The following is a 25,638-nucleotide window of genomic DNA, read 5'->3' on the forward strand; positions in this document are numbered from 1 at the left end:
GTCTCTTTGAAATATTTCCCTTCTTGTTGTTATTCAGTCATTAAGTCATGTCAGGCTCTTCGTGACCCCCACAAACTGTAGCCCACCAGATTCCTGTGTCCATGGGATTCTCCAGGCAAGAATACTGGAGTAGTAGTCATTTCCTACTCCAGGGGATCTTCCCAACCCAGGGATCAAACCCACATCTCCAGCATTGCAGGTGGATTCTTTACCACTGAGCCACCAGGGAGGCCAGCGTGTTCCGATTAGGCTGTGTCATAACTTCTGGGTTACATCTCTCCTGAACCTACCAGATTGCTCCCTCCCCCAAGTCAGTCACCACATTTGAGTCACGTGAGACCCCAGCCCAGAGCACTGTGCTTGGCACCCAAGAGACATGCAGTGGAGATGTTGTGAATGAGTGAAGTAATGGACGTGGGGGGAGTGGTTATGTTGTCACAGCTTATATCTGCTTTCTCTGGGGCTCTCAGGGTGGGAGTCAGTGTAAGCAGCTAGGTGCACAGAGGTGGCATTGAAGTCACTGGACAGGAGCACGAGTGCACTCAGTCTTACTCTTGACTCCGAGGAACCTTGAGAAGGAAACCAGCGAGAGGGTTAACAGCAGATCTGCTGCCAGACTCTGATGGTGTCGCGCGCGGCGGTGATTAATACATACAGCAAACATTTTCTTGCCATTGCTTAGTTGATTCAATCTAAATATTCTCTCAGAGAGGTCTCCTTAATTATAATGACATGGTATAAATATAAGAAGAAAGAATGTCAGTTATCACTTGGTATAATAACAGTGTTAGTGTTCATGCACATAAATTATAAGTAACTTTAACCTATTCGAAAGCAAGAAAAGTGCTCAGTTTTGCAATTTAAAACTTTTGAATATGCCGCATTTAAAAATTATATCATTACAACCAGGAGAAGTTAGTAATCACCCTTAAAATGCACGTTCTTGAGGAGTTGATGAACTACTTAGAGTGAAATTCTTTCAAGCATCATTTGAAAGGGCAAAATTTAAAGACACCTATGTTGTATTTATTTTCACACAATCCAGGCTCATCCAGGGTGCTTTGAACTCTGTTATGTGATAAACATCATGAAAACTTCTAGAAATGCACTGAGTCCAAAATGGCAGCTCCTAGTCATTTGGGCATTTTAAGTTTTAGTTAATTCAAATAAAATGACTCACAGACATAGAAGATGAACTTAATGATTACCCAAGGGGGAAAGGGAAGAAGGGATAAATTAGGAGTTTGGGATTAACAGAGTGTAGGCTATGAGCAACCTAGATAGCATATTCAAAAGCAGAGACATGACTTTGCCAACTAAGGTCTGTCTAGTGAAGGCTATGGTTTTTCCAGTAGTCATGTATGGATGTGAGAGTTGGACTGTGAAGAAGGCTGAGCACCGAAGAATTGATGTTTTTGAACTGTGGTGTTGAAGAAAACTCTTGAGAGTCCCTTGGACTGCAAGGAGATCCAACCAGTCCATTCTGAAGGAGATCAACCCTGGGATTTCTTTGGAAGGAATGATGCTAAAGCTGAAACTCCAGTACTTTGGCCAGCTAATACAAAGAGTTGACTCATTGGAAAAGACTTTGATGCTGGGAGGGATTGAGGGCAGGAGAAGAAGGCGACGACAGAGGATGAGATGGTTGGATGGCATCACTGACTCGATGGAGGCTAGTCTGAGTGAACTCCAGGAGTTGGGATGGACAGGGATGCCTGGTGTGCTGAGATTCATGGGGTCGCAAAGAGTCGGACACGACTGAGCAACTGAACTGAACTGAACTGAACTGAGGCTCCCTGGATGGCTCAGTGGTAAAGAATCCACCTGCCAATGCAGGAGACATGGGTTCGATCCTTGAGTCAGGAAGATTCCTTGGAGAAGGAAATGGCAACCCACTCCAGTATTCTTGCCTGGGAAAGCCCATGGACAGAGGAGCCTGGTGGGCTACAGTCCATGGGCTTGCAGAGTCAGACATGACTGAGCACATATCACCTTGTTGTTCAGTTGCTAAGTTGTCTACATCAACTATACTTCATTTTTTTAAAGGATTTTTTCAAATAGTAATAAAATGAAATAAAATGTTCAGCTTCTCAGTCTCACCAGCCATGTTCCTTGTGCTCCACTTGTGGTTAGGGGCCACCACGCTGAATAGTGCAGAATAGAACCTTCCCATCCTGACTGTCCTATTGGACAGCTTTGCTCTAAAGAAGAAAATGAATAGGCCACATCATAGACACCACAGTCATAATATCAAGAGCTGCTGACGAGCATCTAGGATTGATTTTTGGAGCAGATATCTTTGCCCTCATGGAGTAGAATGCTTAAAAGTACCCTTATTCCCAGTAGACAGTAATCTCTTCAGTGCAAAACCAGACTCTGGCCCCTGGGTGAGAGATGAGGCCATCTCCTTGTTGGGTCTTATCTGTTTGAGTTGGTTGCCTATTTTGTTATTTTATTTTAAGCCATCTATGATGTAGTTTTCCAAGATGACATTTTGAAAGCAAACAACTTCAAGGTATTAGCTTAAACATGAGCTCATTCTGTCTATAAAAGTAATAACTCGTAACAGTTTTGGCCGAGTTCCTGTGCCCGTTCACTGGCTCCAGGATTCGAAGAGTCCAAGGGAACAGGAGAGCTTATCATCAAGCTTCTGACAGTGCATGCATCACGGGGGTTTATTGGATAAAGACGCCATCTTGGTCCATCTGCCCAGACACTTCATCCCATTTTTATTCTCTTACAGATCACGTACAAAGCAGTCAGTTCCTTTGACCCAGAAATAGATCTATCCAATCAAAGTGGAAGAGTTTCAAAACTGGGAAATGAAACCCACTTCCTGTTTTTCGGACTGTATCCAGGAACCACGTACTCCTTCACCATCCGAGCCAGCACAGCTAAGGGCTTTGGACCCCCGGCAACAAATCAGTTCACCACCAAAATATCAGGTATCATGCATTCACGAGCTTTGTCTTTTATCAGAAGTAGCCTTTGAGTACTATCTCATTCCCGTTGTCAAGTGTGGAAAGCTCACCCAAATGTACATGTAAATTCATATTTGGGAATGTATGAAAATCAGACTCATGAAATTCGGTGGAATGCTACAAATATTTACCAGTCGGGAGCTTCAGATCGTCATCCTGGTCAGGAAATAGGCACTGATTCAAGAGTGTGTATTGGAGAACTTTAATGTGAGCAGAAGATCCTGTTCTGAGGACCCTCTGCCCTCTTCCATCCCAAGTTCCCAGAGCAGCTGGGTTGGGAAAATGTCTGTAAGGAGATCTCTCATGATGAAATGCTCAGCAGAAAGGCAGCTTTACGTGGAGTCCCTTCCTGAGGGCTCAGCCTTCCCTGGATCTTCACCATTAGTGGTTTCACAACCAGAAAAGAGAGGTGTCTACTGGCAGTGGGGAGCAGGGGGAGCCAGGCACTTATATCCGCCAGCTCTTTTCTTGTAGAGACTCAATTATGCCACCCAACAAAAGACGTAACTTGGGAAATATTTCTGGGCATGTGCGACTGTGCAGAAAATGTCTTTGAGCTTCAGACTAGAGGAAATGGAGTTACCATCTGGTGTGGGAAATGCAGCAGCCATAAGCACAATTCCAGGAACATTTTTCTCTTCCATTTTCCCCCTTTGGATCCAAATGCAGAAGTATTTGAGTTTGGGCTGTGACTGGTTGTGGGTTAGAAGAGCAGGGTGGGGGTGAGGGAGGTCACTTCTCATCAGTCAGGGTTAGCCAAGTGATAGCCTGATTTTCATGCCTGCTGTCCCTCATCCCTAGTTTTGTGAAAGGTTTTACGTTTTCCTTTAGAACTAAAGGGAGGAAGATAAACTCAAGTACTGTAAGCATTCTATTAGGTTTTGAGAGAGGAGGGAGGTTTGGAATTTTGATTTTAAGCAGGTATAGCTTAAGGGATAACTTTGCATTGTGTAAGAGTTAATTTATGAGTACAAACTTAACTTGAAGTTTAATAGGCACTTGACAGTTGATAGAAAGTTTTAGCTCATAAAAGCAATGTAGAGAATTGTAAAAGAGGAAGAATACTTGGGAGGTTGGGAAAATGACATTAAGTGGTACAGATGGATGAGTAGAAAGACCACTGGGCATGGAATCAGAAAATTTGAATCCTAGCTATAATTTTCCCAAGTACTTCTTCTCTAACCTTGATCAAGTGAATTTACCCTGCATGTAAATCAAAATGGTATTAATCTGGTGTATGAATTTATCATGGAGATTTAAAGAGGTCATGTGTGCCAATGTACATAGCTTCACATCCCCCTTTTGGGGGTAACTTCTCCCCATGGAAATCCTATTTCCAAGGTTATTATCTTTAAGAGGCTACTCTTCTAGAAACTAATTCATTTTTCCCATTTGTGTCAGATAAAAGTTCTGGTTAGCATGAGTCTGATCACTCTTAGCTCATCAAGTTCTGCAGCTCTGTCCCAAAGCAGAGCCAGTTAACATCTTAGTTATGCTGGAAGGGTTCCTTAGCGGTAAATATTTGATTTTTATAGTTCAAAAAAAATTTTTATAGTTTATGGACCCCCATTTTCTACTTTCATGGACCTCCAAGAATTACTCTCTATACAAAATGTGATTTCTGTGTCATGAATTAAAGTTCATTTTTAGTAGAATTTGAGCTAACTTTAGTGCTGAGAAAATCCAATAAATGGACCTACGCTGTAATCCATGTCTTTTACATAAAAGCTTTTTATATGTAAGAGATTTTAGAAACTGTATTTGCAAAAAAATTATCTTTAATGTTCTCATCAGGTACGTAGACCTGAGGGTCTTAAAAAGGCCATGTGCCCCCAGCCCCAGCATCACAGCCTTCATGAAATGATGTCTTGTGTCCACAGTGATCACAAAATTATTCAAGAGCTCCATTATCTTGTCATAATTAGACTTAATCTAGAAAACAAAGAATGCCCAGAAATGGCCTTGGAAATAGGATCTGTGCTGAGAAGAGATTGAACGTTTATAGAATTATATTTGCCCCACTCTCTTTGTCTGTTATCCCTTTGAGTTCCCGTAATAACCCTACAGGATAATTTCTCCTGTTTTAAAAGATGAGTAACCTAAAGCTTCAGAGATAATAATTGTCCCTGAGCTTTCATGCTGGTCGAAACAAAATGCAGCAGAAAGTCAAACCCAAGCCTTTCTTACTTCAACTCAGTATCTTTCTCTCAGTCGTACTTTCCAGAAGAGCCCACAAGTCCAGCAAGGCCCTCTGACTCCTAAGGACCTCTTCAAATCTCCAATGAACCTTTGGGACACAGAAACCTTGCCTTAGATGGGAGAACTGAAATGATCAGTTTTATGATCTTAGCAATTATTTCTTAAATTTACATTTAATTTTTTGAGAAAAACATATGTACATAAAAACACACAAATTAAACTTATTTTACAGTTTGCAGTATAATTACAATGAAGTGCATGAATGTATGGGTGTAATGGCTACATCCATCAAGGGAGAATCCAAATCAATAAACAGTATTACCAACACCTCCTAAGTCCGCTCATGACCCCTCCCAGGTTAAACTCAAGACCAAAGTCAACACATGCTGATTGTAACAGTTGTCCCTCGTGTTAGGGGCTGGGCAGATACATAAAGGCTGTTCATGGCAATTTATTAACAGACTAAGTGTACTGTGTTCTTAGTGCTCATTGTAAATGAAAGTAGGAAGAAAAGGCAAACCAGAAATCATTGGTCTCCCACCTCCTGCATCTTCTCCAGCACCCTCCATGCCGGCTTATGAACTGGAGACGCCCTTGAATCAGACAGACAACACAGTGACGGTCCTGCTGAAGCCTGCACACAGTCGAGGTGCACCTGTCAGGTATGGAGCCAAGAAGGGGTTGTTTTAGGTGAAAACCCAAATCAGATGGGTTCATTTCTCCCACGTGCCTTCTAGGGATTTGCCGCAGACCTCAGTCAGCATGTAAAACCATGTCCTTATGAGTTCTAATTAAAACAAAGGACTGAGGGGAAAGAAAGGATACAAATTTACTATTTGTAGCCATCATGGAAATCTATAATCCTTTGATGTGAGTGATTAAGTGTTGTGTAAGAAGTTTGATTCTGATGCATATGGTTGTTCTTTGAAGTTAAGGAACAAAAACCCCAGTCTGTTCAGAGGTGGCTTTCCTCCTAAAAGGTAATTGCCCTCTGCAGTTTAGTTACCCATGGGCAGATGGTATCAGTGTCCTGAGCTGTATTCCTTAAATAGACATTGTGAGTTATTTTTGTCTGTTTGTTTTGTTTACATGGAGTTTTAAATCTTTAATCTTTAGTAAACCGACTAATCTTTCCATTGAATGTATACTATATAACTATACTCTTTTAAAGAAACAGGTGATTGGAAAGACAATTGTGAAGTCTTTATTTGAACAGATTTAGGTTTATTACCACCATGTAGACCCCATTTCTCATCAAATGATGATTTATATAGCCAAGAAATTACAAATTATAACTTTTACAGTGAATGAATAAAATAAATGTATTCTTCTTAGGAAGGAGCAAAGGAATGCCTGAATAACTCTTGAATATGAACTTGTCATAAGCTCAATAATTTATATAAATGAAATTTCTAGTCATTTCAGAAGTATTCCCATATTTTGTGCTATCAGAATCGCTTCCCTTCAAAATAATCTATTCCTTTGAATAGCATTCTCCAAGGAAACATTTACATTCACAAATAAGGCTGTGTGGGGTTCATTTCCCTGTGCCTTTTGTAGACTTTTATTTCATTAACCTTCTGAAACCTGGCCTTCTTTGATCACGTTTTCTCTACAGTATCAAAGAGTGAGTCACTGAACTTCCTTCTGCCTGATAAGATATATAAGTTTCAGTTCACAGGCTCAAGGTGAAAAACAGACAAGAATTAGTTGATAGAGAGATCAAATTAGGGTAGAAACAGACATTTTTATTTGAAAACCCTACAAAATGGCAAGAGACAATTTTTAAATTACTCTGCTTTCTCAACGTAGTAGCTAGCCCCTGTAAGGGATTTTGGATGGCCATTCATTGGTGCAGTGAGTAAGAATGCTCTGAAATATGTAAAAGCTCTCTTCCAGGTGTAAGAATTATTTCTGCAAGAAAAGCAACACCACTGACACTACCTATGCCCTTGGAGTTGATATGTGTGGTGCTGAGGGGTTGCACAAACTGAATGACCCAGACTCACCCTCATTAGATGTCTGTCCAAGACCCAAGCGTACCTATAACCACAAGTCAGACTTTGTTCACTCCAGAACGCTGAATTATTATTAAAGGAAAATGCACTCTCCAGCCGTGGCCTTTAGAACATTGTTTTTCTCTGACCAATTTAAGAGCTGCCCAGAGTCAGCAATAACAAGCCATGAGGACAGGAATCAGGGTTGTGTCGAAAGGCCTCGTGATGACGTGAGAGGGCGGAGGTCATTTACTTTGAGAGCCTCCAAACTGAAGGAGGCTGAAATCCTAACCATTTCTCCCACATTCTGTTCTATTCTTACAGAAACTCCGCCACACTTTTTCAGTTCTTTTTGCTTCTTTCCTCCTAACCTTTTCAGCTGGATTGTCATCTGTATCTTTGTGTAGGTCTTTCCAAGTCTTAAGTTTTCCAGTAACATTTCTTTGGGCAATCCATGTTAGTCCTCTCTCCAGAACTCCTTTTCTTGTCTTTCAAATTTGTCAATTGTGTCCCAAATGACTATTCATGTTTTCCACCATCTGCCTTGCTAAGACATGATTTTGTTCTTTTCCTTTACATCTTGGGCTTCCCTGTGGCTCTGATGGTAAAGAATCTGCCTGCAGTGTGGGAAACCTAGGTTCAATTCATGGGTTGAGAAGATCCCCTGGAGAAGGGAATGGCAACCCACTCCAGTATCTTGTCTGGGAAATCCCATGGACAAAGGGGCCTGGTGGGCTGCAGTCCATGGGGTCGAAAAGAGTCAGACATGACTGAACTACTAACACTTTCACATTTGTTTTTAGGGATTCTGGAGCTTTACTAGTTAATTGGAGACACCCGTGGGCTTTTTATTTCTGTCTACAAAAATACAAACTCAGATGCTGATCAGGGTGTCCAAAATGCAGGTGCCCCATCATTTCATCAGGCCCAGCTCTAACTCTGAGAAGATTTCAGTTTATGTTGTCATATGCTCTTTCACACCTGTCATACCGCCTGATTTTCTAAGTTCAGCACTGTTTCGCTTTTATGAAACATCATCTTGTTATTAGCTAACCATTCCTGGAACTGGCCAGGGTCACTTTGCATTCTACCTGTATTATGCCTGCTTTCACAATGTTAGCAACTTGAAATGAACAAATTTACTATTTGTATCCATCATGGAAATCTATAATGCTAGAATAGAGATCAATTCTTGTGGCAAACTCTTACATATCATTATAAAGAAATCCACTACAGATGCTACCATTACTGGAAGGATGCTTGTCTTAAATGGGAAAATTTTATTGGCACAAGTTTGAGAAAGGAAATTATCTCAGACTCACCTGTCAAAAAGTTTTTTTTTGCAGAAAAATGAATATTCTCTTCAAAGGATTCATTATTATAGTGCAGCATAATGGGACTGATTATCTATTGAGTAGATAGAAGCCTAATATATCTAGAAAGACTAGTTTGGAAAAAAATTGTCTATAATACTCTCAATCTAAATGGGTTATATGAAAATTTTCAATTTCATTTAATGTTTAGAGAAATAAGAACTCTGATTAGGGAATCAGAGGGACGTAAAATATAAAGCCATAATGTAGATTGAAACATTTGAACACATCTGGAAATTTGCAAAATGCACATGTAATCAAACTGCAATACAAGAAAGCTTTTCCCAAATGGTAAGATAAATACGAGAAGAGGAAATGGAAGTGAACATCTGTTAGCTTTCCTGGATTTTGCGCAGTATTATGTGTTCAAAAGTACTGTCATTGTGTGATTGCAAAGAACCCATTCTTTCGATTGATTTGATTTTTCTTTAATCCATATTCATTGGTGTTGAAAATTTAGTCATACTTCACTGAGGCACTTCACTAAGTGAGGTGGTTGTATATTGATTCCACTACAGACACTCAACTTGCTTAATGCAGATTCTTGAAATTGCCCTAAACTCTCAGTGTAAGTGATTGTTGTCTTTTTATTGATCAACACACCAGCTCTGTCACATAAAATTATTTAAATCCCAAGATGGCCAGGAAGAACACAAAGTCCATCATTCCGGCAGGTAAACAGGCACCCAGGACAGAATTTTAATGTCTGTCCATGGATTCATTTTTGTTTTCCTTTAATAAGACGAGGCGCAGCTTCATTTTCTTTTACTCGTTTAGAATCACCTCTATTCGCTCTCTTCTCCTCTCCACTGTTTACTACATGCAGACACAGTCCAACAGAGAAAACCCTTATAATCTGGCAGTAAAAGAGCAACTCTCTGAATAAAGAATGAGTCGCACACAAAGTGTTGTGCTTTTCTTGCACTGACAGAAGTTCTGTGATTTTACTCCCGTGATGTATGTGTTTGTATTATAATCTGCTCTGTGCAGTAACCCTCATTAATGATGTTTTATACCTTCTAATGGGCTGTAGCTTGAGACTCAATCACGTTGTTGTAATTCAAATGACTCTCATTTTTGTTCTTTAGGCGTTGTTGCTTTAATTTGTTCATAAATGTTTTGGAGCTCTGTGTCTTCTTAATTAAAACTCAGAGCTTGAATATGTTAACTAATTAAATATTTTGATATTCATTTCAGTGAAATGTTCAAAGATTACCAAATCATTCTTTGATTCATTCATTCAGGAGAAACTGTTGAGTGGGGAAAACATCTATTACAGTTGTGAGTCTGCAGGGAGAAAGGGAAGGAGGGCAGAAATCACATCAGCAACCAGGACATTAACACTGAGGCTGAACTGTGTGAATGTAATTTTAATTCATGGCAGCAACTTTGTTCCTCTAATAAAGAGAAGGCCCCAATTTTTTTGTTGTTATCATTGAAATATAGTTGGTTTACAATGTTGAGTTTAATTTCTGCTGTACAGCAAAGTGACTGTTAGACATATATATGTATAACTTTTTCAGATTCTTTTCCACTATGGTTTTTCATAGGATATTGAATATAGTTTCCTGTGCTACAGAGTAGGACCTTGTTTGTTCGTTCTATATATAATACTTTGCATCTGCTAATCCCAACCTCCCAGTGCATCCCTCCTCCATCCCCTGACCCCTTGGCGACCATGAGTCTGTTGTCTATGTCTGTGAGTCTGTTTCTGTTTCCTAGATAGGTTCATTCGTGCCATACTTTAGGTTCCACATGTAAATGATATCACATCATATTTGTCTTTTTCTTTCTGGCTTACCTCGCTTAGTATGGTAATCTCTAGGTCCATCCTTATTGCTGAAAATGGCATTGTTTCATTCTTTTTATAGCTGAGTAATATTCCAGTATATCCATACCACATCCCTCCTCTTTACCCATTCATCTGTCGACAGACATTTGGGTTGCTTCCGTGTCTTTAGCCCTGATTATTTTAATGCTGTGCATTGGTAGTCATCAGAGACTTATATGTGGTTGGCCTCTCAGTTGAATGCTTCCTCAACAGATAGGTTTAAAAAGCAGTTTGTGGATAGTTTCTGTGGCTGAGAATTGGGGCCAAAATCTTAAAGCAAATAGGAACTTCATTGCATTAATAAAGAAGAGCAGAGGGCATAAGGAATTGAAGGCATATTTTGCCTTACCTTTTCAATGTGTGTTCTAGTTAATTAAGATTTCAAATGAGATAGGAAATATTTCTTGCTAGTCAAAGGCAAGCATAAATGCTTTATTGATCTAGACCACTTCTGATATAAAAATGAAAAACTTGCATCATGTAATAGCTGCAGTTTCATACAGAAGTCAAGAATTTGTTCATTTTTATATAACATATCCAGATTTTTGTTAGACTGATTTTGCTTGTATTTGGCATCATGGTAGACTGAAAACGTGTACTGTTTTCATTTACTCCTGTCCTTTTTCTTCATGCTGTTTTGCCTTACATAGTAAAGTAGGAAACATGTACTGATATTTAAGGCTTGTTGTTAACTTCTGATGTTTATTTTTTACTCATATTACTCATCAAGGGCTTCCCAGATGGCACTAGTGGTAAAAAAACAAAAACAAAAACAAAGACGCCTGCCAGTGCAGGAGACATTAGAGACGTGGGTTCCATCCCTAGATGAGGAAGATCCCCTGGAGGAGGGCATGGCAACCAACTCCAGATCCCATGGACAAAGAGGCCTGGCGGGCAACAGTCCACAGGATTGCAGAGTCAGACATGACTGAGCATGCATACACTCATCAAATATTCTTTTGTAATAAATTAGGTAGAAAATTTTAAAGGCATTAAAAGATGATATTTTTCTCATTATACAGCTCTACTTCTCTGAAAAATCTACTCTTAGTCTTAAAAGAAGGTGAAGAGCAAATTTTCATTCCATCGAGAATAAAGAGGCAGTAGAGCACGGGGTTGCTAAGAGTCGGACACGACTGAGCGACTTCACTTTCACTTTTCACCTTCATGCATTGGAGAAGGAAATGGCAGCCCACTCCAGGGTTCTTGCCTGGAGAATCCTAGGGAGGCGGAGCCTGGTGGGCTGCCGTCTATGGGGTCGCACAGAGTTGGACACGCCCGAAGCAACTTAGCAGCAGCAGCAGCAGCAGAGCAATTGTATTTATTTAAAGAAAATGTGTTCCATTTCTCAAACGTGTTCCATTTGATCTTGGTGCTATATGGGAAATGAGCTTTATTCTCCTTGTGGGCCTGCACGCACGTCTCCAGCTGGGTATAACACAGCAGTTTTTGCTAAAGAGACTCTGTGAGAGCACCAGTGAGTCTGTGACACCTGCCAACTCGGATGGGACAGTGCAACTAACCTTGTCAGTAAGAGGAAAGAAAGAGGCCGTTATTACTAACAGAATGTGTGAGATAATCACACACTTGGTTCTAAGAAGTTGCCTATCTTAGGAGTTGCAGTTGTTGGCATACGATTGACTATGGTTTAGAAGTTTGATGTTAGGAAGTATGGACCAGATCTTTCTTAACATTTTTTTTAAAGCAGCAGCAATCTTTGTGATTGTCTCCCATTTCTAAGTCCCAGTAAAGACCCTATCGCTCTGTTGTCACCACCTTCTTAGACGCCTTGCTCTCTTCCCCTTCACGAAAGAAGCCTTTGAGCGTTTCAACATTCTAGGCTTCTTGTAAAGATTAAATGAGGTAATATTTTTAAAAACTCTTCAAACAGAGCTTCGCACACAATGCTATGTAAGTGTGTTTTGCGCTGGTACTCTTCAGACTATAGCATAAGTGGCTCACGTTGTTTCTTTTCAGAAGGCTAGCCATAGACTTCTAAGTTTTCCTTTGTTTGTCTTATTCTCTTCAAAACTGTTACCACAAAAATCTGATTTGACATGAAAAATAAGAATTCCGTAACTGTCTCTATCAATAAATTCTAAGTAGAATTCCTATGAATTCTGATCTCTCTACTGCATTTGACAGTTTGATTGCCTCTGGCTACCTATTTATTTCTACCTTTTTGAGTTTTGAAGAATTGATGCTATAAATAGGTAATGAACTGTCCCCCAAATGTACAAAAACTCTTTAAAAAGGTTAGGGGTTTCCCTGTTGAACCCTGAGTCATTAGCTAATTACAGTCTTTATCAGCTCTACTGAATAAGCTTAACCGTAAAACAGAAGGAATCCTATCTTCTGTTTTGTTGTTTAGATGCTCAGCCGTGTCCAGCTCATTCCCTTCCTGTTATTCAGTCTCTAAGTCATGTCCGACTCTTTGTGACCCTGTGGACTGTAGCCTGCCAGACTCCTCTGTCCATGCGATTCTCCAGTCAAGAATACTGGAGTGTGTTGCCATTTCCTTCTCCAGGGACCTTCCTGACCCAGGGATTGAACCCACGTCTCCTGCATTGACAGGCAGACTCTTAACCATTGAGACACCTGAGAAGCCCATAGAATGACTCTAAAAGTCAAGTTCACTATATGCCAAACCGACAAAGAGTCAATGAGACAATTAACTTGTTTGGCTCAATGCAATCTGATGTTCTGTGTACCCTCAAACAATCTGCTTGTCCTTTCACTCTCTTAAAAGAAAGGTATTTGTGATTCACTGGGCTGGCCTGATCTGGGGATGAGAAGTGTGTTATACTTACAGAGGTTTGGCGTGACTGGATGGGAGGAGAGGAAGGGAGATGGGCCTGGATCAGGTGACCGCATGCCCCACACCAGGGGACAAAGGTGCAACTGCTAGGCTGTGAGCAGCCATCCAGGGCTTGACATAAGGAAAAAGTGTAGGAATGATCAGCCGGAGCCTGGAGGGCAGGTTAGCTGGGCAGGGTGAAGGGCAGATGTGACAGAGGAGGTGCACCTGGGACCCCCAGCCCTGCCCGGGTTCCTTTCATCCACCCAGTCGGATACCGCTAACCCTTCGAGCAAGGCTCTTGTAAATGCCAAACGCTAATTCTCCTTAGGAACAGGACTTCGGGGAACCAAAAACATTTAGTTTTTCAGAAGAAACATAGAGAGAATGTATCGCCTAATCAGGCTGATTGGTGATATTAACAGTTGAAAGTATTATTGAAGTGAATAAAAACTAGCTCAGCCGTGACTCTGATAATTTATTGGAAATTACTTATCATTTGCAAATAATTTTTAGACCTCAACTTCTGTAAACAGCAAACAGGCAGCATGATTAGTCCCTCTTACTCAGAAGAACCTTCTGGAGCATTCTGTTTTTGCTTCTCTCTACATTCCCTTTGCTGTATCACCCTGATGCCTTTGCCCTGAGCCTATGCTTGGCACTTTGGGGACGATTATTGAATATTATACATGTTGGGATATGTTTCAATGCCTGTGAATGGATGAGGCGCAGTGTCTTGCTTACTGAAAGCCAGAGCACAGAAGGAATGAATGCTCCAGGACGCTGAGCGGATGCGTGTGGCTAACTCTTGACTGGGGGCAGGGAAGACTCAAGTTTTTGATCACACTATTTCTCATCTTTTTTTTTTTTCATTCCTATGCCCAGAGGAACCCGTGCTTGTCTCTGCAAAGATAAATGTCTGAGGTTAGAGCTACAGATTACATGAAGGCCCTTGAGCATTGTTTATAGTGGAGGTCATACATTATATGTGACCACATCCCTGGAGGTGAGGTCAGTAACACTTTGCACCCCCTTCCCACACTAACCAGGACCCCAGAAGCCCCCCATCGGGGGAGGGAGGCAGACGTACAAGTTGAAGTCACTGTCCACTGACGATAGAGAAAGTTACTTGCTGTTTCTTTCCCCTCATCTATCTGGACCACAAGTAAATCTTACATTTAAAACCTGTCTGTTGTAAACCCAGAGACCCAGAGGTTGCAAAGGCCTTGACTTGAACAACTTACCACCTGATTGACGAATCTCAGCACTGATCGGCCGTGAGCTCTCGGTACCACTGATCTTCCTAATCACGATTATTGATTCCGCAGAGTTGAAGGGATGGGTTTCCAGACATGTTCCCAGCTAAGACTGAGAACCTTTGGGAGACAGGATCTTGAACATTTTGACGAAGACTAATTGATCTCACTACAGATGCCTTGCTTTCATTTTTTCAAGTGTTACAGTCACGTAAGGGCTTCCGAGATAGCTCAGTTGGTAAAGAATCTGCCTGCAATGCAGGAGACCCCAGTTTGATTCCTGGATTGGAAAGGTCCCCTGGAGAAGGGATAGGCTACCCACTCAAGTATTGTTGGGCTTCTCCAGTGGCTCAGATGGTAAAAAATCCACCTACTGTCTCACCATCCTCGTACTGTGTCTTGAACATAAAGATGCTTCGTAGATATTTGGTAAACAAATAAATGAATAATTGGCTAATGTTGGTGCTCAAATTTCTTACAACACTTTGGCACTGTTACAAAAGGCAAGATTTTCACTAGACTAATAACCTCAGAGAGCTCTTACCACTTCTCACTGAGCAGGACTTATACCGATACTAGACAGGAAACACTGTAAGGAAACGCAGAGAAGTGAAAAAATGGGACACAGAGAGAGAGGGAGACCTGGGTTCGATCCCTGGGTGGGGAAGATCCCCAGACACCCCACTCCAGTATTCTTGCCTGGGAAATCCCATGGACAGAGGAGCCTGAAGGACTGCAGTCCATAGGATTGCAAAGAGCCGGACACGACTGAAACAACTAAGCACGCACAATCTCATAAATACATGAGAAAAGACTACAGGTTCGAAGAGGCTGATAAAGTCAATCTCCAGGCAGACAGTAAAAGCCAGTCCAGGGAGCTGCTGAGGGCTTCAGGCTTTGGGAGGCCAGGGTCCGCTTATAGAGGACCTGACCACTCTCCGCAGGTGTCAGCACCTTTTGGTCCTATGGGTGCAGGGCATAGCCATATAATAAGAACAGGTTTTGTCATTGTCTTCGGCAGAGAACATGTGCTCAACCAGCACTTCTAAATATGCACAGTGTAATTGTTTATGATGAGAACAGCGAAGCACCGAAACATGCTGATGTGCCTTCTATCTCGCCAAAAACTATTTTATTAAGTCTGTTATTACATTATGCTTGTGAAGGTTACCTGTACTTGGCTTTTCAGCATCTTCATTTAAGTAACACTTCATTCTTCAATCTGATAGATATAGAATGATTAGGGAGCATTGTTCATTTTTTCCATATCATCATATCCCTTTGGAGTTCTTCTCTGTGTCCCAACCTTTCATTTCTCTGTGTTTCCTTATAGCATTTCCTGTCCAGTATTGGTATATGTCCTGCTGAGTGAGAAGAGCTCTCTGAGGTTATTAGTCTGGTGAAAATCTTGCCCTTTGTAACAGTGCCAAGTGTTGAAAGAAATTTGAGCACCAACATTGCCAATTATTCATTCATTTGTTTACCAAACATCTATGAAGCATCTTTATGTTCAAGACACAGTGCTAGGATGGTGAGCAAGCTGTATGAAGAGTTACTGAGGGCATGTGACAGAGAAGGAAACCCAACAAGGAGATCAGGATGTGCTGTTTAAGCTGAAACTCAAAGGAGTTGCAGAAATTGACCAGTCAGTACTGGAAGACCACTGTAGGTTCACTGAAGAGAGGAGCAGCCCATAGAACGGCCTAGGATCAGGGAAAGTAAAGAGGTGTAGACAGTGGCCATCCCAGAAAATACAATTAAAACTGCATACGCAGTAAATGAAGTTTGACCGGCACTCAAGAGTATTAATTAGATTTATGAATTTAATGTTGGAAGTGAGCCTTTTCCTGGGCTAATCATTATGTAAAATGTATGTAAATGTAATAGGAAATCCAAAAAGGTCGCAAAATGATTTTCATAATTTGGTTTCTGAATATCCTTCAGTACCTCAAACCTAATTAAGTGTGCAATAGATGTTTATTGAATTGAACCTCATCTTTTCCTTGTGAGCAGAAGTCATTATCACTGACGCCTTGATAGATGAGAAGCTGAAGGTCTCAAACCTCCAGGATTTTATATTTATATTCTAATCACTAAATAAAAGTTAAATACTACACTCTTCCATACAGTACAGAAACATAAAAAAAAATCCTGCTTTTACCCTTGGATCAATCGTATTGTTATTAATAAGATTATATTCAGAAGGACTACTTCAAAGGAATCATTGTTAAAAATAATACATTTCATCAGAAGGTCACTAAAATCTCACATGCCTATGCTGAAGCCTTTGAAACTTCTCCTGCTTCCCACCTTGTGGGGGTCACTGACACCCCTCCCTTTCTCCTTTTCTTTCCATCCCCCCATAGGTGAGAAAGAGGGTTGGGAGGTAGGCGAAATGGATGAAGAGGGTCAGCTGCGTGGTGATGGATGGTCACTGGACTTGTTCTGGTGATCACTCTAGAGTGTGTACAGATGTTGAATTTTAATACTCTACAGTGGAAATCTATATTCCCAAAATCTGGAGACCATAGAGAATTATTACAAAGAATTCTCTGAAAACAAAGAATTCTCATCAAAGTCAACTAAAAATGTAATGAAAACTTTAAAAAGTAATTTATTACTGGCTATTTTTCTTTTTTTAAAGAACACTCACATGGACCCGCAGTCTTCAGTTTGCCTCTGGGCTGCACTGTTTACTATTGTGTGATCTGGGCATCTATGAACTCTGAGTCTTTCTTTAGTTCTGAAATTGGAGTCCACACATGACCCATCCATCTCATGACATTGTCGTGAAGGTTAATATGGTGAAAGTTCTTTGTAAGCTGAAGTGTTGAGAAAGTATAAAACTGTAATGTCAGACTTTGCTTAGCAGAAATATTGACCGGATTGTTGTTCAGTTTTTATTCGCTTTTTTTCTTGCTTTTGGTAGTATGCCTAAAATTTCTCATCATTACTGCCTTTAACTTTTATACCAGTATACACCATTATCACTTAAGAAGGATCTGTATTCTAAAGGAAACCCATACTTTGACATTAAGCTGATGGTCACTGAAAGAAATGTGTGTGATCATTCTGTAAAATTATCAAAGTTTTAGAAAACTTGTTGTTCCATCAAAACCCCATGGTGATGAGAAAGAATTGTTGGTTGGAGTAGTTAAAAAACAAGGGCCCTTTCCTGGGAAGGGAGGTGTAGAAATGTTCAGAATCATCAAATACGCAGCCAACTCCAGCATGGAGTTTGGTGACCCTGGGTTTAGATCCTGGTGCTTATCTGCCCCATGATCTCGGGCAAGTGGCACAACTTTTCTGTCTCATTCTCCTCCTGAAGTAGATGTGAGTGAGAACGTCCACCTCCAAGGGCAGCTGGGAGGTGAATGACGGGAAGCAGGGCTCTCAGGACAGCATCTAACACAGACGTCCTCTGCCCATTGTAGGAAAGCCCTTCCTATAACTGTTGATGCTATTCTGGTCTGTGAAGACGGTCATGTATTATAGACAACAGAGTAGCCCCTTGTCTTATGTCTGGTTGCAGGAAAGCTTCTAAGTCCCAGTAAAATACTCCTGAGCCTCAGTGATGATCTGACAGGAATAATAATTATGATAATAAAAAAATGGAGCATTATTGTGACTTAGATGGAGCAGCTATAATGTGTCAGACCCATGCTTGGTCCTTTATGAAATGATTCTAATTGTCAGAGCAGACTTCCTGCTCAGATGCCCGCGCTCCATGCTCAAATAAGGAACTGAGGTCTGGGGTGGGGCGGGGGGTTGACAGCCATGCTCTGCCTGTACAACACTACGTGGCCTGCAAGGCGCCTCCCAGGAGCTGTCCGCACCGCGAACATCATCCCAGCAGGACCTCTTTGGAACCAAGGCGGTTGCGTCTCCCTTTGCCAACAAGGGCTTTTCTGAAAATTAGTGTGTTTTCTTTGTTGTCTCTTCCAGGGTTAAGAAAACATATCACACCTTTGTCTTTAGATTATAATCCTTGCAATCTTGGGGGCTTATCAATATTAAGAATCTTAATTCTTAAAAGTTAGAAGCAGAGGTTTGGGGTTGTTGTTTTCATTATTTCTTTGTTATGATCTTTAAACTAAGACTTTGTAAAACTTTTGGTCAAGTCTAGCTCCATCAGAATCTGTTCAGTGTTTACCACTGAAATACATTTTGATACTTAAAGGACTTGGGTTGAACAGAGTTGCTTTAGTGTTTTGGATTGTTTTGATCAAATTCATCAGTCTTTTTTGTTGATCTGTATGTTGTTTTTTTCCTTTTAGCATCTGAATAGTCCCCAGAGAATAAAGAAAGAAAATACCAGTTCTTCTGAAATGCTTATTAATGGTTTTTTAAATTGTTCCCTCTCTTTTATTGAAGAATTGTAACCTGTAAAGAGCACCTTAAACCTTTGGGGTTAAAGGTTCTTTTGTCACAGTTCTGGGACCTTTTGTAAAGGTTCTATCCATGGCTAAAATTGGTTAAGGAAAACAGCTCCAAGTACCTGACTTCCACCCTAAAATTTTTCCTTTTTTCATTGGAACACATAGTCACAAAGACCAAAATGTCACTTAACAGTAAAATTTCAGTTTTATATTACTATACAGGCTCAGTTTTTGGTGACTTCTTATAGCTAAATTGCTACCTACCGAGTGTGTTCACAGCAACTGTGCTAAGTTTCTTTTTACCACCACCTTCTGCCACCTGATTTGGGGTGACTTTTATCGTATTAAAAAATAATACTCTGGATCTCCTTACTGCGAGGAAACAAAGATCACTTTTATTAAAGTTGCTTTTAGGATGACAGTGTCAGTCATCTCTTTGAAAATTCATTTTGGAAACTAAGTTTATACTTCCAGAACCCTTAAAACGCAACCTGAAAAATGGCAGGGGAAGATAAAAATAATAGAGTAGGTGTAGCTAAGCTTTTATACAATGGAACTTAATTTCACTTTCCCTCCAAGTCCATTTCAAACTTGCTCTTGTACATGAAAATATATTGCCACCCTGTCCTTCCCCTGTCTCAGATTTTCTTTTTCTTGAACGTAACCCCCTCTGAAGGATTCTGTGTATGAGATCGAAACCCCAGCCTGGTGCCCCAGGGCTTGAAGGCCAGGTGCACAGGCCTCGTGTTAAGGGACAGGACCAGGCAGGGAGCCACCTGTGGCCTGGGGGGGCAGCAAGGGCACCCCGCTGCCAGCTTCTGCTGCCATCACCCCCCAAACAACCAACATATCTGTAATATTTTGGCTTGATCTTCGTAATTACAGTGGATATCAAATGAAATAGTAGAACTGAGACATGATGGCTGTTGTTACCTGCGGCACAATTGCAGGAGGTAGGAAAGGTAGTTCAAGGTTTGCCAGTGTGGGGGCCCTGGGGAGAGCTGGGGCGGGGGAGCAGAGACCTCGAGGAGCAGAAGGACCTGCTTCTTGTTCCTCCCCTTGGACATCACAGGGGATGGGAGTCAACACCCAGCCCTGCTCTTTAGGCAATTCAGTGTCCTTCTAGTAGGATCTGGGCACCATGGAAACTGAGGAAAACCCAGCCACTCCCAGGGTTCCTCTTGGGGAAACCCGGGGATTCTTGGGACAGGCCTGTATCGGAGCCACAGTCCTACCCATTACCCTCAGTCTTCAGTCCTACTGATGAAGGGTCCCCAGGGGTCTTGGGTCCTTTGCACTGGGACCACAAAGACGTTCTCTCTTTTGTTTATTGTTGTTGCTTTGGCTTTAATTTAGGGGAAAAGTTGGTGGCCATAGGCAGCACAGAACAGTCTTTGGGTGTCACTAGCAGCAGGAGCGTTTGGGCACCAGGTCCAGACCAGGCATTCCTGGAGCAGCTGATGCCACAAGAGACTTTGATGTAGACAGAGGCTGCTTCCTGCTTCTTCCTCCACTTGGTACAAACCCATATCAGCGTCTCGTCCCAGTTCTCAGTTTGAGAAACCTGCTTCTAACACCCCAAGGCTGTGCTTGTCAAGATGGAGACAGTCTGGTCTTTGTTCTTCTTTTTCTTCCTCCCTTGGGCCTCTTACAGGGCTTGCATGTGATAAATATCACAGAAAGGAAAGAAATATGGATAAAATAGTTTTCTTCTCACTCATCGATGTCACAGCTTGCCTGACCTAGTACCAGGAGCTATGAAATACCAGAGCTGAAAGGACCCTAGTGGTCAGGGCGTGATTTGGTGATAGGACTGGACTGAGTCCCTTGGTGTGGGGCTCAGTTCACTGTGCTCTTGCCCCGTCTAGACGATGGCATTTAAGAATCCACCTGCCAGTGCAGGAGATGTGAGTTTGATTCCTGGAGGAGGACCTGGCAATGCACTGCAGGATTCTTGCCTGGAGAATCCCGTGGGCAGAGGAGCCCAGAGGGCTGCAGTCCATGGGGCTGCAAAGAGTTGGACACAACCGAAAACACGTGCGTGCACATCTCACTTGGCTGCACTATTGCTGTGAATACTTGTAGAGACTGAAAGATTCTGAATTAAATATAATATAAACATACAACAAGGAAGATATTTAGTGTGGCTCTGATAGTATTCAATTTTTCTAGTTTTATTTAAAACCCTAGAGCAAGTTAGGAAAAACAGCTTTTAAAAATAGTAGGGGACTTTGGGTTATAATTTTTACAGTCATGTGTTTGTTATGCAGTTGTGATGATTACATTATGATACACATAAGTGAAATGAAATGTGCAAAGGAAAGCATCTTCACTTGTCAAAAGGGGGAGAAGTCACTCTTAAAGATGTTCCATCTTGGACTAATTTAGTCGCAGTTTGATGCCTGTTGTGAAGATTAATAACACATGGCCTTTTACACAGCTTCTCAGCCCAAGTCTAATGTTCCAGTTGTCCTTTTATTACCCCAAACCTCCATAACTGTAGGATTTTTCCCTCCCTTCCCTTTGTTCACAATATGGAGCAGTAAATGAGTTCATATTTCTTGCCCAACCTTTCAGCTATAATTAATATTTTATGATATCAGATTTATCACTAACTAGCAGAACAGTATGATGTGGGACCACATGCACACACACACACACGTGCACACACATTCAGTACAGAAGTAACTTAGGGATGCCAGGCAAGCTCCTGATGATGAATTATGGCTGCAAGAACATCAGTTTTATTTGTGGTACCCTGCAAGTGTGCCGCAGCAGTAGATGGCCAGTCTTATCTAGAACAGAGCAGGACAAAGAGAAATGAAAGAGGCCAACACAGAATACTCGACCCCATGGACCAGTTCATGCTGCACCGTGTGTTACCCAGGGTGCACTGTCCATGGAAAACTGTGACCAGACCTCATCTGTGAGTCAGTAAGCAGGACATGCTCGTTCAGCTGCCCTCAGCTCCCATGCTACATGGACCCTAGGCATGATGATAAACACATTGACCTTACTGAACTACCCCCCCCCCCTGATTTTCAACTGGTGGCAATATTTTTTAAAATGTTCAGTTGAGCCAGGTCGTTCTGATCTTCAGGGTGTCATTTCAGTAAATGCTGACAGATTTGGGGAAAGGAAATGACTGGAAAAAGAACAGGAAGGAAATCCAGTCTGTGTTATTGCATAAATAAACCTGAATTACACATTTCTCTTACCCATTTTGCGTATAATTTATATTTTCATTTTCCCTCACCCCCGCAAAGAGTTAATCTTCAAGAAGCTATTGAGATTAAATTCTATTCTTTTTTAAATTTTTAATTGAAGGGTAATTGCTTTACAGAATTTTGCAGTTTTCTGTCATACATCAGTAAGAATCAGCCATAGGTATACCCATGTCCCTTCCCTTCTGGACCTATCTCCCATCTCCCTCCCCATCCCACCCTTCAGCCTGTCACAGAGCCCCTGTTTGAGTTCCCTGAGTCATACAGCAAATTACCATTGGCTACCTATTTTACACATGGTATTGTAAATTTCTATGTTATTGTCTCCAAACATCACCCCTTCTCTCTCTTCTCCTCCCCCTCTATTCTTTTTTGAAAAGAGAAAATAGATGGCTTTTACCAAAAATTGCAAATCAAGTTAAAGTTACGATTAAGTGTTACAAAATGAACACTATTCTAAGCCTTTGACATGATGAGAAACGCCAACTTTAAAGGATTAGCAGAAGCAACAGTGAAATAGATCAGGACTTTTCTCCCCTCATCTCTCCTCTTTACCAACATTCTGCTATCTAATTGGATAGTGAAAGTGTTAGTCACTCAGTCATGTCCGACTCTTTGTGACACCATGGACTGTAGCTCACCAGGCTCCTCTGTCCATGGAATTCTACAGGCGAGAAATACTGGAGTGGGTAGCCTTTCCCTTCTCCAGGGGATCTTCCCAACCCAGGGATCGAACCCAGGTCTCCTCCAGTGCAGGTGGATTCTTTACCATCTGAGCCACCATGCAAGTCCGTCTAGTTGGCTAACCCGTCAATATTTTATGCTGATAAGGAACAGAATAAGTAGGTAAGAAGAATGGACTTACAACTAAAGGCTTAATCTTGAAAAGAATTAGGACACACATTTTAAAGCCAGTCTCAAATCTGCAGCAGGCTTATCTTCAACCTCTTCAAAGTTAGAAAATACCAAAACCATTTCATCGCATTTGAACTTTTATGTTTAACAAAGTCCATGAAAGATGTTCAGATGTTCTTTCCTAGGTTATACTTCAAGGGCTATTCTGTATAAATGCAGATTTCTTATTCTCCTTCTAAGAGGCTTAGAGTTTTGTTGTAGGAAAGCCTCGCATCAGTTAAACTTTAAATCTCATTCCATAAGAAAGTTTGGATATAATGATGTCACATTTTTGGCAGATTAATCCTCACAATGGATTGTGCTTTCATATTGCAAATGCTGCAGAAAAGTTTTGTGTTACTTTAAATTCCAGAATAGTGGTGGAAGAAGGTTAGCAATGGTGTGACTGATAAACAAAAGGAATATGATTAATACATTAAAAAGATAATAGAATTTTAATTCAGCTCACTAAGCTAGAAACTTCTATTTGGTTTACCATCCTTGAGAATTTCCCTTTTTTTTTCCAGTCATCCTTTTAGGAGAACCATTCAAACAGTGAGATTTTCAAAGCTGCTTTTTAGCTAACACTTGTGATGGGAAAGTTCTTATGAAAATCATCAGTGGGGATGATGTTATATGTACAAAAGAAAAACACATCAGTCATCGAGTTCTGTCGAGGTACTGTTGACCTGGCTGTCAATACCGTGTTAATTTCCAACCGGGGGCCAGCAGCGTGTGGCCACTGGGCAAGAGAAGGGACTTGGCCATTTTTCATTAGTGCCTGGACTTTGATAGAGGGGGATAGAAAAGAGCTGCCTGACCTTTCAGTGCTTAAATTATTAAAGAGCAAATAGATTTGAGGTCTGGATGCTTGCAAATCTAATTTGTCTTGTGGAGCAAGGATGAAAAGACATTCTGGGTTTGAAATTGCTCTGGTCTACTTATTTCTTCCTTTAATATATCTGAAGATGAGTAGATGGTGGCTATTTAAGAAGTAATATATCTGGAGTAGAGTGTATGGCCTAACATGCCGACTGGCTAAAATCAAGCCCATTAAATAATCATTTAGTCCTTGAATTTTCATATGATCCTCATAAACTTGCTCATTGGAAAAATTAATTTTTTTCATTCATATTCACTTAGATGGCATTTCAATTCCAAAACAAAACTGTCTTTCTCTTGTTGTTGTTGTTTAGTCACTAAGTCATGTCTGACTCTTTGAGACTTCACGGAATGTAGCCCACCAGGCTCCTCTGTCTATGGGATTCTCCAGGCCAGAAAACTGGGGTGGATTGCCATTCCCGTCTCCAGAGGATATTCCCAACCCATGGATCAAACCCGTGTCTCCTGTATTGGCAGGTGGATTCTTTACTGCTTAGCCACCTGGGAAGCCTTAGGGAGTGTCATATATATTGTTGAAGTTAAAGCAGCCTGGCACATACTAGGGGCTCAAAATATATTTGTTGAATTAATAAAAGAGTAGCACTGGGGAAAACTAGCAAAGGTGGGAGGTGGAAATGGATAAAAAGTGAGAAGTGGAGGTGATGGAAGAGGGGGGAGAAGAAACAGAGATGCAACTTTTGATTCTCTCCAGTTCTTGTTTATTTGTGGGTCGTATAGCATAGACTTGCAATCTAACCAGCATTATCTTGTCACAGAACTTCTCCTTGGTAATTTCCTCCTCTCTCAGGCCTTGTATATTCAGGAAATGAATCCAAAATAGGTTTAGTATTAGATTTTAGCAAAGCAAAGCATATTATTAGCAATTATCAGTGTATTTCCTCCCTATATATTACATATAAGGTACATAAAGTAGAAATTACTTCTGGATTATGTTATGTTTTCAAAAATATATACTTCATGCCCACTTCATTCTAAGTCTCACAAGATACAGCAGTGACTGTCTCATCTGATGGTCAGGAGACCACGTCAGCTATTACTTAACTCTGTGCCCCAAAGAGAATGGGTACTTCACCTCTGAACCTCAGTTTTCTCCTCAGTAAAACCAGAAAATAAAACCTACATATGCAAGGCTCCTGGGCTAGTATTTCCTGTATGAAATAATTTCTACAATTTTTTTCTTTGCATAAATCTTCCTATATCTACATTATCTATTATAGTATACTAGACTTCCAAGAAGTTGTTTTTAAAGTGGAATTTGGAATATCATGTCATATATCAAATAAATTGGAAAATATTTCTAATAGAAGAAAGCCAATGTTAAAAGTTATTTAATGGAGAATCTCTTTGCAAAGCAATGAATTATTTTTTGATTTGTCCATCTTGCAAGAATAGTCCTTGTATGCTGAATAAAAAAATATGAAATATACCTTGGCGATCCATCTGATTCTCTCATTTCATTGGAAAAAATAAGATCCAAAGACATTAATTTAGAAGCCAAGTTTTAGCAGAATTAGGAGTAGAGCTTAAATGGTGCACATGCCAGTGTCGGCCACCCCAACATCAGGCCCTGCAGAAGAGTCACAGTTTCTCAGTGATGTTTTCACTTCTCTGACTGAAGCCTTGAGAGTTGTACATTGTCCTTCTGTTACATTCTGTTGGTTGCATGCCATCATCAAGGTTAGCCAATCCCATACTTGGTGGAGAAGTGTCCAGGATCTTGGCAGATGCATTATAATTGCCACATCTGACTGTAGATGTAAGAGGTCAAAGAGAAGGGGGTGTGAAGTCAGAGTCCCCGTTCACC

At 40.9% G+C, this 25,638-nt stretch overlaps 1 protein-coding gene across 3 annotated transcripts in view; it reads left to right on the forward strand.

The window, feature by feature from the left end:
• The window catches only part of PTPRM (protein tyrosine phosphatase receptor type M), a 657,833-nt gene that overhangs the window by 391,345 nt on the left and 240,850 nt on the right, over nucleotides 1-25,638 (forward strand). For all 3 annotated transcript variants that reach the window (XM_052660546.1, XM_052660547.1, XM_052660548.1), the window contains exons 10-11: nucleotides 2,744-2,945; nucleotides 5,740-5,842. In XM_052660546.1, the coding sequence (XP_052516506.1) occupies nucleotides 2,744-2,945; nucleotides 5,740-5,842 (305 nt within the window). The remainder of the gene's footprint in view (nucleotides 1-2,743; nucleotides 2,946-5,739; nucleotides 5,843-25,638) is intronic.

The sequence above is a fragment of the Budorcas taxicolor genome, chromosome 22 (assembly GCF_023091745.1).
Source record: "Budorcas taxicolor isolate Tak-1 chromosome 22, Takin1.1, whole genome shotgun sequence".
NCBI lineage: Eukaryota > Metazoa > Chordata > Mammalia > Artiodactyla > Bovidae > Budorcas > Budorcas taxicolor.